Source organism: Ictalurus furcatus, chromosome 8 (genome assembly GCF_023375685.1).
Source record: "Ictalurus furcatus strain D&B chromosome 8, Billie_1.0, whole genome shotgun sequence".
In the NCBI taxonomy this organism is placed as follows: domain Eukaryota; kingdom Metazoa; phylum Chordata; class Actinopteri; order Siluriformes; family Ictaluridae; genus Ictalurus; species Ictalurus furcatus.
The window spans coordinates 27,752,802-27,765,784 of record NC_071262.1 but is presented as its reverse complement, the minus strand read 5'-3'; the positions used below and the strand labels follow the sequence as shown (position 1 = coordinate 27,765,784).

General features: G+C 39.1%; 2 protein-coding genes across 2 annotated transcripts; both read right to left on the bottom strand.

Moving 5' to 3' along the window:
- On the bottom strand, nucleotides 1-3,390 carry LOC128611824 (uncharacterized). The gene is made up of 3 exons (XM_053631634.1): nucleotides 3,348-3,390; nucleotides 2,888-3,226; nucleotides 1-529 (listed from the first exon to the last, which is right to left on the bottom strand). The coding sequence occupies exons 1-3, from the start codon at nucleotides 3,388-3,390 to the stop codon at nucleotides 63-65; spliced, it is 849 nt and encodes a 282-aa protein (XP_053487609.1). The 3' UTR covers nucleotides 1-62.
- A 5,961-nt stretch (nucleotides 3,391-9,351) lies between these two features.
- Nucleotides 9,352-11,458, bottom strand: LOC128612041 (signal-regulatory protein beta-2-like). The gene is made up of 3 exons (XM_053631945.1): nucleotides 11,455-11,458; nucleotides 10,727-11,152; nucleotides 9,352-9,710 (listed from the first exon to the last, which is right to left on the bottom strand). Exons 1-3 carry the CDS (start codon nucleotides 11,456-11,458, stop codon nucleotides 9,352-9,354), a joined length of 789 nt encoding a protein of 262 aa, XP_053487920.1.
- Between the last annotated feature and the right edge of the window lie 1,525 nt (nucleotides 11,459-12,983).

Here is a 12,983-nt window from a genome sequence, read left to right as displayed (position 1 = left end):
ACGCTACAGCAAGGGAGATCACTACAGAATCAGATCCCTCTGTAGAAAAATATATAAATGTATCATAATAATGAATAAGTGCACACTGAAGAATCATGGTAATATTCTAAATATTTACAACTAAAGCCAAGTAAACAGATACAAACTACAATTAAATACCTACTGAAACACTGGTTATTGAATTTGTTCGCATCCAGTTGTACTCGTGTCCCATTCCCAAAAATGATCTTCCCACACACGGCCACAGCGCAGTAGTAAGTTCCAGTATCATTGAGGCTGAGGATGTTCTTGGAGAAGTTGTACACACAGGTGTGTGTAGAAGAGCCGCTCTCACACTGATGGCTGCTGTTGTGATGAGTGTAAATGATTTGAGGATGGGATTGTGGTGGAGCAGCTCTGAACCAGAGCACTTGGAGTTCTGCTGATCTGCTCTCAGAGAGAACCGAGCACTGCAGAGTCACTGACGCTCCTGCAGGAACCGAGTCCGACACGCCACTCTGGAACACTGACACTTTTACGTCTCCATTACCTGTTCAGTGTAATATATAAAATGTGGAGATCTTATTGTCTTTAACTCATTACAATTTTATATTCAGTGCTGTGTGTATGTGTGTGTGTGTGTGTGTGTGTGTGTGTGTGTGTGTGTGTATATATATTATATAATCTCAAATTTGAGCTTCTTGTCATCCCAGCCTGTCCCTCAATCAACCACACCCTCACTTTACAGCTCGGCTCAACCACACTCAAGCCAACCAGGACAGCCAGGAACCTTGGGGTGATTCTTGACGACAGTTTGGTCTGTGAAGGTCACATCTCAACAACTGCACGGTCCTGTAGGTTAATCCTGTACAACATCAAGAAAATCAGACCCTATCTCACCGAACAGGCCACACAACTACAACTCCAGGCTCTTGTTATATCAGAACTGGACTACTGCAGCACACTACTCTCAGGCCTTCCAGCCAGCAAAATCAAACTCCTTCAGATGATTCAGAATGCAGAAGCGCGCCTCATCTTCAACCAGCCCAAAAGAACCCATGTCACACCCCTCTTCATCTCCCTCCACTGGCTTCCTGTAGCAGCCCGGGTCAAATTCAAGGCCTTGATGCTCACATACAAGACCTTGTCTGGAACAGCACCGCCCTACCTCAACACTCTCCTGAAGGCTTAGGTTCCCTCATGCAATCTGCGATCGGTTAACGACCGACGATTAGTAGTACCTACTCAGTGTGACTCAAGGTCCCTTTCAAGAATCTTCAAAATAACTGTTCCTCAGTGGTGGAATGATCTTCCAACCTCAATCCGGACCTCAGAATGTGTCACTATTTTCAAAAAACAGCTAAAGACCCACGTCTTCTGTGAGCACTTAACTAACCCCTAAATTTTTTTTTTTTTTAAGTTTCTCTGGCTCTTACAGCTCTACTCTGTGCACTTTGCTTCTTCTAGAACTCAATTAATAGATCCTGTATGGTAGCACTACTTGTATTGTTCTCTGCTTGATATCACTTTGCTTGTATTTTATTATTTGTTAGTGGCTTTGGATAAAAGTGTACACACACACACACACACACACACACACACACACACACACATATATATATATATATATATATATATATATATATATATATATATATATATATATATATATATAAATAATCCAAAAGTATTGGAACAGCAAGGCCAATTCTATTGTGTTTTATACGATCAAAAGATTAATATGTGACAACAGATCAGAATTTTGGCTTTCCTTTCCTCCTATTTACATCTAGATGTTTTAAACATAGAACATGGCACCTTTTGTTGAACCCACCCATTTTTTCCAAGTGATCAAAAATATTGAAACATGTGACAGATAGGTGTTTCTTGCTGCCCAGGTGTGCTCTGTTAAATTGATTGTTTAAAGAATGAATAGTTCTGAATGTCTACTCTTGGTTTGAGATCTAAGCTTTGTCTGCATTTCTTCTTAAAAACAATAAAACAACATGAAGATCAGAGAGCTGTCTATGGGAGAAAAGCAAGCCATTTTGAAGCTACAGAAATGAGGAAAATCTATCAGAGCCATCACACAAGCATTGGGCATAGCCAGTACAACTATTTTGAATTGCCAATACAACAACGGACTTCATCAGGGGGGAAAAGTGGAAGGTTTTAGACTGCCGAAGTCAATCAATATACATTAACCCATTTGAGCATGCATTTCACCTCCTAAAGAGGAGACTGAAGGGAGAAACGCCCCGACAAACACCAACTGAAAGAAGCTACAGTAATAGCTTGGAAAAGCAACACAAAAGAAAAATGCAACAGTTTGTTGCAAATGTCAGTCACAGAATCCTAAAATAAATTAAGATAAAGTAATAATGAAATGAGGAAAAGAAGGCATTGCAGCTTAATTTAAAAAAATAATCATTTATATATAATTGCGTGTGTGTGTGTGTGTGTGTATTTATGAATTGACAATTTTGATATTTGTTTGTGTGTGTGTGTGTGTGTATATATATATATATATATATATATATATATATATATATATATATATATATATATATATATATATAGCTAAAAAAAATTCAAATTACAACAAATATAAAACTAGACAGTAAAAAGAGATGTTTTACGCCATTATTTTTAACTGAAGATGCTTCACAATTTTGATACTAAATTAAATTTTTGCACCATTAGTGAAAGAAATGTCATGTACACTGCAACCTATCCACAGCCATGCTTTCAATAGCAGCCTACAAATCATTAAATGATGATGAGAAAACTTGGTAAAGCTCATAATTCATGTTTCAACCTCCTGGCTGGCTCTCTATACTGGATCACATTTGTAAATGCAGCCTGTATATAAATGTATATTGTATCTGTGTATGTGTAAGTGATTTACCTGTCACAGCTATGAATGTTCCATTGGAAAATGTAAATTTGCCCCAGGTATATATTCCACAGAAATACAATCCTTCATCAGTTTTTTTTGTTTGCAGAATTGTTAAAGAAATGCCATTCATAATCTCCTCTACTTTAAATCCTGAGCTGATCCCAGGCTCGGTGTTTATATACACTCTCATTTTTCTCACTTCCCGAGGCATATCTCCAAATTGCTGCTTGTACCAAACTATAAGTTCTTTACTGTATTTATCGTGAAATGTGCAGTTTAGAGTAACACGTTCTCCAGGCTTCACAGAGACAAATGATGGATGGGTACAATCCTCAGCTTGGGCTGGAACTAGAAAAGAATTTCAAATCAGATCCAATGCAACAAAGGAAACGTGGATGAAATTGTAGACAGGTGAATACAGTATCTATATAACATTTTAAATCTATAAATAAAAACACTTAAAACTTACATATTATGTTGAGAGATGAAACAAGAATCCAGAGTGGAGCCATCTTCAAAAATGACATGATACGTGGGTCGAGGTGTTTGAAAGAATTTAGAAATCAAACCACTGAGAACTTTCTACTGGAGGCTTTCATCTCATTGCCTACTACAAATCACATGATCACTTTAAAATTTCCATTCCACCTACATGTGTGTTTGTAGCTCACTTTGGCCAGCAGAAGTCAGTGGTGAATAGTGCACAAACAAACTTATTCATTCACATAGTTGTTTAATACTTTTACATTGAACTTATCTATTCTGTATTTTCTATTATTTGACTTGTGCGACTTGGTAAGCATAATAAAAAGGGTTTTATTTAAGTTACTAAAACGGAAATTAGCTGAGTAGTTCATTGGACAAAAATAAGTCTATAGTTTATATTTTAACAGTTCACTGACACAGTTCTGTCTCAGATTAATATATAAATTAAACCAATTGCTTGGGTTCCTGTCTTGGTAATGTCTAAATCACTGTTTAATTCTTTAGTGTTAAATCATAGCTTACTAATTTGTACAACTGACTCAGTAAGGTACCGTCACACAGCACGTTTTATTGTTTTTGAAGTGTTAAGTATTAACTCTGGTGGGGGGGGGGGGGTTTAACTGCCCATTAAATATTTCATTTTATACATAGTTGGTTAATAAAACACATTCAGTGGCTCTGATTATACGCATGTCAATTAACATTGTTTTGCTCAGTACTCTTTCCCTAACGATGTTCATAAAAGGTCAATAAACTCAGTATAACCAGATTTAACCTCCTGAAATGTCAAACGCATTCTTTAGGGTTTTTTTCATCACATTGTATTGTGATGTAATTGTATTGGCTACCAGCTGCTATAATGAGAAGCAGTATTAACCAATCAGGACCTTGCATCTTCCTGCTTCTGTACGACAAATCTACTCTCTTTCTCTAGTTTGTCCATCAAAGTCGATGAGGACCACACAGTATCATCAGTTTAAGTGGGAGTGGATTCGGAGATGGCTGATTAGTCCAATCTGAGCCCAGAATTGACGGTTGCAGTGAGGACAGAAGATCAGACTGCCTACCTGGTGAAGAGGAGATACTTGCGAAGAAGGCGTTTCTCTGCCACATAACACAATCACTTTTGTTCGTAGGCTGTTGCACCATCATGAACTCATCTGCGCCACCCCAAGCGATCATCGGCTATGCTTTCTCAGTTTTCAGGATCTATGTTACAGTTCTTGAGAGAGGCCTAGAGGGTATCTTTGAATCTCTTCTTTTGATTCCCACGAGATCGCTTGCCTTTGATGTAGTTCGCCATAAAACATCATCTTTGGTAATCATTCGTCGGACATGCGAACAACATGGCCAGCCCACCTGAGTTGTGCTTTGCAAAGCATGGTGTGGATGCTTGTCATCTTAGACTGTAGAAGGACATCGGTGTCTGGGACTTTGTCCTGCCATCTTATCTTCAACAGTTTCCACAGACAATTCAGGTGGAAGTGGTTCAGCTTTTTCACATGGCGACTGTAGACAGTCCAGGTCACACAATCATATAGGAGAGTGGGCAGGACAACCGCTGAATAGACTTTCAGTTTGGTCTCAGTCTTGATGCCCCTTCAATTCCAAACACTAGATTGAAACCTTCCAAAAGCTGCACTGGCTCTGGCAAGTCTAGTGTTCACTTCCTCATCGATATTGGCTGTCTTTGATAGGGTGCTGCCAAGGTATGTAAACCTGTCAACATTGTTAAGCTTCTGGCCATTGACAGTGATGGGTGGCTCAGTGTAGTCACAGCCAGGCGTGGGCTGATACAGAAGCTCGTTTGTTTTTGGCAGAGATCGTGAGGCCAAAGTTCATGCATGCTGCGGAGAATAGATTCATGCAGCGTTGCATGGCTGCTTGCGTTCCTGAGTTGAGGGCGCATTCGTCAGCAAATAGGAACTCAGGAATGGACCTTGGTTTTGGTTCGAAACCTCCTCAGATTGAATAGCCTTCCATCAAAACGGTTGTGCAGGTCCATCCCGACATTATTGTCTGTGAAGGCATCAATCAGCACGGCAGAAAACATAAGCCTGAAGAGGCTGGGAGCCAACCTCGATTCACACCATTTGTATCTGCGAATGGCTCTGAGTAATTGCCAAGATCTTGGACCCATGCTGTCAAGCATGCCATCATGGAATTGCTTCACCATTTCATTATACGTATCTGGGCATCCAAATTTGGCCATAATCTTCCAGAGGCCCTAATGGCTCACAGAGTCAAATGCCTTAGTTTGATCCACAAACAGAGTGTAGAGACTGGACATTCTGTTCTTGACATTTTTCATGTAGTTGTCTGGCGGCAGTACCTCGTTCCTTCCTGAAGCCACACTGACCTCCGGCAACAGGCCCTGGTCAAGATGCTGTGTGAGTCTGCTGAGAAGTATTCTAATGAGGACCTTTCCTGCAACACATAGCAAAATTCCTCTGTGGTTGTCACAAGATTGGTGAGTTCCTACGCTTGTATAGATGAATAATGGACGCATCTTTGAAGTCTTGGGGGATGCGTTTCTGCTTCCACATCTCGCAGAACATCTCAGTAAGCCTCTTAATTAACTTAGGTCCACCAGATTTGTATATTTGGGACCATGATGCCTTGTGGACGTCTGGGGAGCTGAATCCTGAGGTTCATCTTTGAGACGAGCATTCTGTAGTCCGTCCAGCAGTCTGTACCACACATGGCCTTAGTCACATGGACATCCTGTCTGTCTTTCCTGCGGACTAATATGTAACCGATCTGATGCCAGTGCTTTGAGTGGGGGTGCATCCAAGTTGTTCTGTTGCGTTTGGGCAGGCAGAAAACGGTTTTAGTTATCAGAAGATCGTTTGCTGCACATATCCTCAAGAGCAGCTGTCCATTGCTGTTACAGCTACTGATGCCATGTCTGCCGGTCACTCCTTTCCACGCCACACAATCAGTGCCAATTCTGGCGTTAAAATTGTCTAAGAGGATCAACTTGTCTGACTTTGGTATTATAGCAATCAGCTCTTCGAGGTCTTGGTACAATTTGTCCTTGATGTCTTCTGGGTTTTTCATTGTTGGTGTGTAAGCGCTAATGAGTGTGGCTTGCTTTTTCCCAGACAAGGGTAAATTCAACATCGGTCGGTCACTGATACCTCTGGGTACGTTGGATAGCTTTTTTACCAGCTTTGTCTGCCCAGAAAAAACAACTCCCGAATTGCGGCGTTCGTCTGTTCTTCACCCGCTCCAGAAGAAGGTGTAGCCTGATCCAACTTCAGTCAGCTGTCCTTCCTCTGCCATTTGGGTCTCACTTAGGGCCGCTATATCGATCTTGTAGCGAGCAACCTCCTTCACAATTAAGGCAGTTCTCCTTTCAGGTCTGTCGGCATCTCTATGATCAATGAGAGTGCGTATGTTCCACGCTCCAAGAGTGAGAGGAATGTTACTGGGTTTTTTTCGGGTTTCGCCCGCATAAGTGGGATTCCCACTGGCTGAGCTGGTCAGGATTGGTGAAGCAGACTTTTTGTAGGGCACCTTTTCTAGCCCCTCCTCAGTCTACAGAGGTGAGCATCGCTATCCTAAAAGAGGACTGCTCAGTCGCTCAGGTGGCTTCCGAAAGGTTGACCAAAGGGGGACAGACTACTCCTGAGGGAGTACGACGTGTCTCCCCACCAGAGGGGCTACCCCTCCATGAACACCCCATACACCACTGTACGACAAATACTAGCCATGTAGCTGCCTTCTAAGCTCAGGGATATCGAAGCAACAGCAGAGGAAGTGTGGGTTCATGGGTGGGAGTGTAAATAGAGATGAAGGAAATCTGAGTAAAGTTCAATAATATTTTTAATAATAAATATGAGGGTCATTAGAGGAATTGATTGTAGCATGTAAAATTTTTGAAAGTTTACTAATAATAATGAATGGATGAATCTGAACAAATCATTCTGAAGTTACTCTGTAACTTGTACTATGTACTATGTATAGCTGTCCCCTGCATTTGATGAACTTGATGTAAGTCTGGGAAGGAGACATTCAGAAAACACACCGTAAGGGAATTCCGAGTATTACATCATGCCTCTGGGTTTCACCAACATTCATTTGTTCCAGGTCTGCATGGAGTTCACACTGGTTTCTGATGAAGACCTGCAGCTTGACCAGAAGCTGTAAACTGGTTTTGTATGATAGCTATGTCAAGGTAAACTTCTCAAATTTTAGGTTAAGGGGTTGGTCTACTGCCCAGAAGGTCATGAGTTCAAATCCCAGCTTGGCCAAGCTGCCATTGTTGGGCCTTTTAATAAGGCCCTTAACCTCAATTGATCAGATGTATGAATAAGATAAATGTAAGTCACTCTGGATAAGGTCTGCCAATACTAACAATTTTTATTTTTAGTACCATAAAAAAATTGTCTTTTTTTGTGAATTCTATTTGTGTTTTGTCTGACTGCTGCTTTAGCTGGAAAAAACTGATAGGTGGAGTTTTCCGCTGGCTCCTATTTCACCATAAGAAGGGGTTAAAAATCATAAATAGCACTGCAAAACCCTAAATGTTGGCATCTCTGTTAAAGGATTTGAAACAAGGTTGTTTAAATGAGGACTGTTCTTACCCTCTAACCAATCTTCTCACACTCAAACCACAAACTTCTTCCACTTACAGAAGGAAGAAGACAACAGCACACACAACGTGCACTCTTCATTTAATATTGATGAATGTATAACTTAAGTATAATAAAAATGCATTAAATACAGGTAACACTATGTTCTGGAAAACAAAGTGAATGGCCAAGAATTATTTGTGATACTCGGTACTGAAAATAAATCAAAGCTTTTCAATCAGGTGTTTCCTGATGAGCAGATCTTTTCCACATCACATAAAGTCTACATTACAGACAAATATACATGTGTAGAAGCAGTCATGAGATAATCATCATTTCATGAACACAGAATTAAATCATGTTTTCTCAAGTAACTAATGCGATTTGAGTTCACCAAGTGTTTAAATCAAAATTAGATTCAGCACAGACCACTACACAAACCTTATCCATGAGCAGAAAAACTAAAGTAGATTAAATTATTTAACAATTTCAGTGACGGAATAAAATAAAAGACTGTATGAATGTATTTTAAGTAACGCTGGAACATTTCACTTCAGCGTACACACTGTGTTGAGGGCGACCTCGATTTTCTCTCACTCTTTTAGTTGTCCTTTCATTAAAGTGTAAGGCAGCGTAATTCAGCTCCACAGAGTCACGGTCCTAAATTATTTAAAAAATATATATATCACTGATAATAAACATTAATGATGAAGTACATTAATACAGCAATCTAAAATGACTAATGAAGAATTATTTAATCATTAATAAAGATTAAAAAACTATGAAAAAACAAAGTTTTTTTGTGTATTATATTATAATTGGGTCGTTTTTTTGTGAAAAAGTGAAAAAGTACCTGAGTGTTCACCTTCTTAGTGTTTATCACAGCACTGTGCTGAAATCTCTCTGGGGAAAAATAAATGATAAGAGATTATGGAACAGATTTTCTTATCTGAAGAGCATGACTGATAATGCCTAAAGATCTACCAATGCTAACATTGTATTACAACATTAATGACTTTAGGACAACCCAATCTAATAATTCTAATAACTGAGTCTAACTGCTGGTCATTTTTATGCAAAACGTGTATTGAAAATGAATCTTATGAAACACGCACCTTTGCACTGTACACAGTTTTTCCTTTTACAGAGTAAAACAGCTTGAACAGAGATCACAACCCCACACATTACCAATGCTGTTCCCAGGCAGATCAATGCAGGATTAAAAGTTGCTTTGGGAGACATAAACATGATATTTCAAATAAAAATATAAAGAAATAAAGGCTTGATGCTTTGACAATTCTTTCATTCTTTCACATTAGCTGTGACGTCAACATAACATAACTATGTTCAGAAATAACAAATAGAGACGAATTAATAAATAAATAGATCAAATATTTTTGATGTTTTTCACTAACCAATTTCTGGTACATTCTCCAATTCTACTCGGGTTCCGTTCCCAAAAATGATCTTCCCACACACGGCCACAGCGCAGTAGTAAGTTCCAGTATCATTGAGGCTGAGGATGTTCTTGGAGAAGTTGTACACACAGGTGTGTGTAGAAGAGCCGCTCTCACACTGATGGCTGCTGTTGTGATGAGTGTAAATGATTTGAGGATGGGATTGTGGTGGAGCAGCTCTGAACCAGAGCACTTGGAGTACTGCTGATCTGCTCTCAGAGAGAACCGAGCACTGCAGAGTCACTGACGCTCCTGCAGGAACCGAGTCCGACACGCCGCTCTGGACCACTGACACTTTTACATCTCTGTCATCTGGTCAGGATAATATAGAAAGTTCATGAAAAGTTCAAGAAAATCGGTTCATGTTAAAATCAATGTGGAAATAATTCCTAATTAAATATTCTAAGTCAAATAACGTAACTTTCCAATCCACTTATTAAGGAGGAAACCCGAAAGCCCAGAGGAAACCCACATGGGCACGAGGTGAACTTGCAAAACTCCACACAGATATTAATCTGAGCTCAGGATCGAACTGGGAACTCTGGGGTTGTGAGGTGCCATCGCTAGTTACTGCACCACATCATTGATGTTCATTTGAGCATGAATTTATCTTTTAGCACGGTCACATTTTGACAAGATAAAAGGGATATTTTTTCCTTGAAACATATGTACTGTAAATGTTAAGCAGTAAAATATGACTCCAAATATTAACATCCAAAACATATGATACATAATTCTCAGTCTGTACAACAACTAAACTGGACCTAAATTCATTAATGTAATGTGTAGAAAAATGTACAATCTTTACACTGTTTAAACTGTGATTATATTTAATCATTAAAGTTTTTTTTTTTATTTATTTTTTTTTTTTAAGTTTGCCGGAAGCCCAGGTCCAAACATATTCTTTTATTTAATAAACAGAAATGGACTAAATCTAGTGTCCTAACCATGCCACTTATCCATGGGATTTTTGTTTAAGGTATACATATAGTACAATATTGATTAAATTTGGTAATATCAATTAAATTAAATCCAGAAAAGATGCAAAACAAAAGTTCTCAACAAAATATCAAATATAACCACAGTTTTTGGTATATTAGTCTTTTTCAACCACTTGGTATTCTTGATATGTAAGTGATGTTGCATTAAAAAGATGTATATGAGGCTGTCGTCAGACAGTTTGGCAGATTTAAAATGTTGTTTTTCAAAATACGGCTCAGTCAGAATCTAAGAACAGCTGTTGTAACAAATATAAAGTCACAAAAATGGCATAATTGGGTGACTGTCATATATATGCATGTATAAGCAGATTTGATTTAGTTAATTACCTGTTACAGCCAAGAGCATTCCTCTGGATAGTGACACATTATCCCAGCTAAATTCTACACAGTAGTAAAGACCTTGGTGTTCTTTCTTTACATGTGAAATTTTCAGGGAAAAGCTGTGATCAGTTGCCTCCATTTTAAATCCTGATGTCTTGAACTCTGGGCTGATTTTGACATCTGTATATGATGATCTTTCACCCACTTTTTTAGGCATCTCTCCAAATATTTGTTTGTACCAAATGACAATATTTAACACACCCTGACCCGCCACAAATGGGCAGTTAAGAGTAATATTTTCTCCCGCCTTCATAGGGATAAATGATGGTCCAGAAATATCCACAGCTTGGGCTGGAGTTAGAAAAGAATTCAAAATGAGATACAATGCATCAAGAAACAATGGGTGAAATTTTAAACTAATTGAAATCACAACTAAGAAGAGAACTCATTTTAATGAAAGCTATTAATAACTTACATATTAAACAAAGCGATAAGACAAGAATCCAGAGTACAGACATCTTCAGTGATGAAATGAGACTCATGCTGAGCAGATCACAGTAGCCAAATCACAAAAGCACTAGGTATTTTTTGCACTGGAGACTTTCATCTGATTGGCTGCTGCACTTCAAGCGTTCTCTATGTAAGGAGGCATTTCCTTTCTAGCTACAGGTTTCTATTTTGGTCACCAGGAGTCTATGTACCCTGTACAGTGCTATTACTTTCTATTGTTTTACCCATTTTACCTGCAGGCAACAAAAGAAATGTAACGAAATCAGAAAATCAATTTAGAACCATTGGAAAGGTTTAAATAAATGTCATTTACTTAAGTATAACTTTCAGACTCTTCTTTGTGACTTTACTGATTGCTGTTGATTAGGACCACACTTTTATACTTCAAAATATATGTATTTTTTTAAAGTGTAGGCCTATTGTAGTATGAGCCTTTAGTAGGTGAGTAGGTGAGGCCTCCTCACCCAACATCAGTACCTGAGCTCACTAATGCTCTTGAGGCTGAATGAACACACTCAAAAATTTAGTGGAAAGCCATTCCATAACAGTGGAGCTTATTATAACAGCATAGGGGAATAAATCTGGAATGGGATGTTCAACAAGCACATCTGGATGTGATAATCAGGTGTCTTTAAACTTCTGTCCATATATTGTACATTATAGTACAGTGAAATTATTTTCTTCACATATGCCAGGGTGGGATAGTTTATAAAAGGAAACATTCACAGAAAGCTGAAAACAGTGATTACTAACATCCTCTTGCAACAATAAAGCTGTTAAAACATGGCTCTGTTCTCCAGATTTGTTGTTTATGAAGCATGATTGCATTTTTTTTTTTATCTCATCTTCTTTGGGGTTCTTCTGTGTAATCATTTTATGTTTAACAGGGTTGTGGTAGGTCCATAGTCTGCCTCAGGAACACTGGATGTAGAGTGGGAATACACTCTGGACATGATGCCAGTCCATCACACAGCACCATGAACTAACACTTTCAAACACTCCTTCACTCCTAGGGACAATTTATCTTAGCCATGTTTTTGGGAGGGTGGAGGAAATGACAAAACCTGGAAGAAACCCACAAGGACAAAGGGAGAATGTGTGAAACACCATACAGACAGTAACTAGAGCTCAGGATCAAACCGCGGGATCTGGATCTGAAAGGTGATAATGCTACATGCTGCTCATGGGTTGCATTTATTTACTTCCATCCATTTTCCATACCTCTTATCTTACACAGGGTCACTGGGGAGCCTGGAGTATATATTTGTCTTATCACAGCAAACCAATGACTACATTTCTCATCCTGCACTGCGTCCTACAAATATGGCTGCCATGGACTGCAAATCCCAGAACACTCACTTTCAATCTAATCATGCACATCTGCATAAAATTCACAGCACTCACAACCACTGTATAAAGAGACTGTTTGAACACAATATTCCATTACATTTATGGTATTTGGCAGACACCCTTATCCAGAGCGACTTACATTTATCTCATTCATACATCTGAGGGTTAAGGGCCTTGCTCAAGGGTCCAACAGTGGCAGCTTGCCGTTTGAACTCATGACCTTCTGAGCAGTAGACCAACACCTTAACCGCTGAGCTACCACTACCATATCCCAGGGAACTCTGGGCACAAGATGGGGGACACTCTGGACATGATGCCAACCAATCATAGGGCACAATCGCACACACTATGTATAATTGGAAATGCCAGTCAGCCTACAATGCATGTCTTTGAACTGAGGAAA

Coding starts and splice junctions, on each gene's coding strand:
- LOC128611824 (XM_053631634.1), bottom strand. CDS start 3,390: ATGGCTCCACTCTGGATTCTTGTTTCATCTCTCAACATAATAT. Junction 3,227..3,347: donor TTCATCTCTCAACATAATAT/GTAAGTTTTAAG, acceptor ATTCTTTTCTAG/TTCCAGCCCAAGCTGAGGAT. Junction 530..2,887: donor AACATTCATAGCTGTGACAG/GTAAATCACTTA, acceptor TACACTGAACAG/GTAATGGAGACGTAAAAGTG.
- LOC128612041 (XM_053631945.1), bottom strand. Junction 9,711..10,726: donor AATGCTCTTGGCTGTAACAG/GTAATTAACTAA, acceptor TATCCTGACCAG/ATGACAGAGATGTAAAAGTG.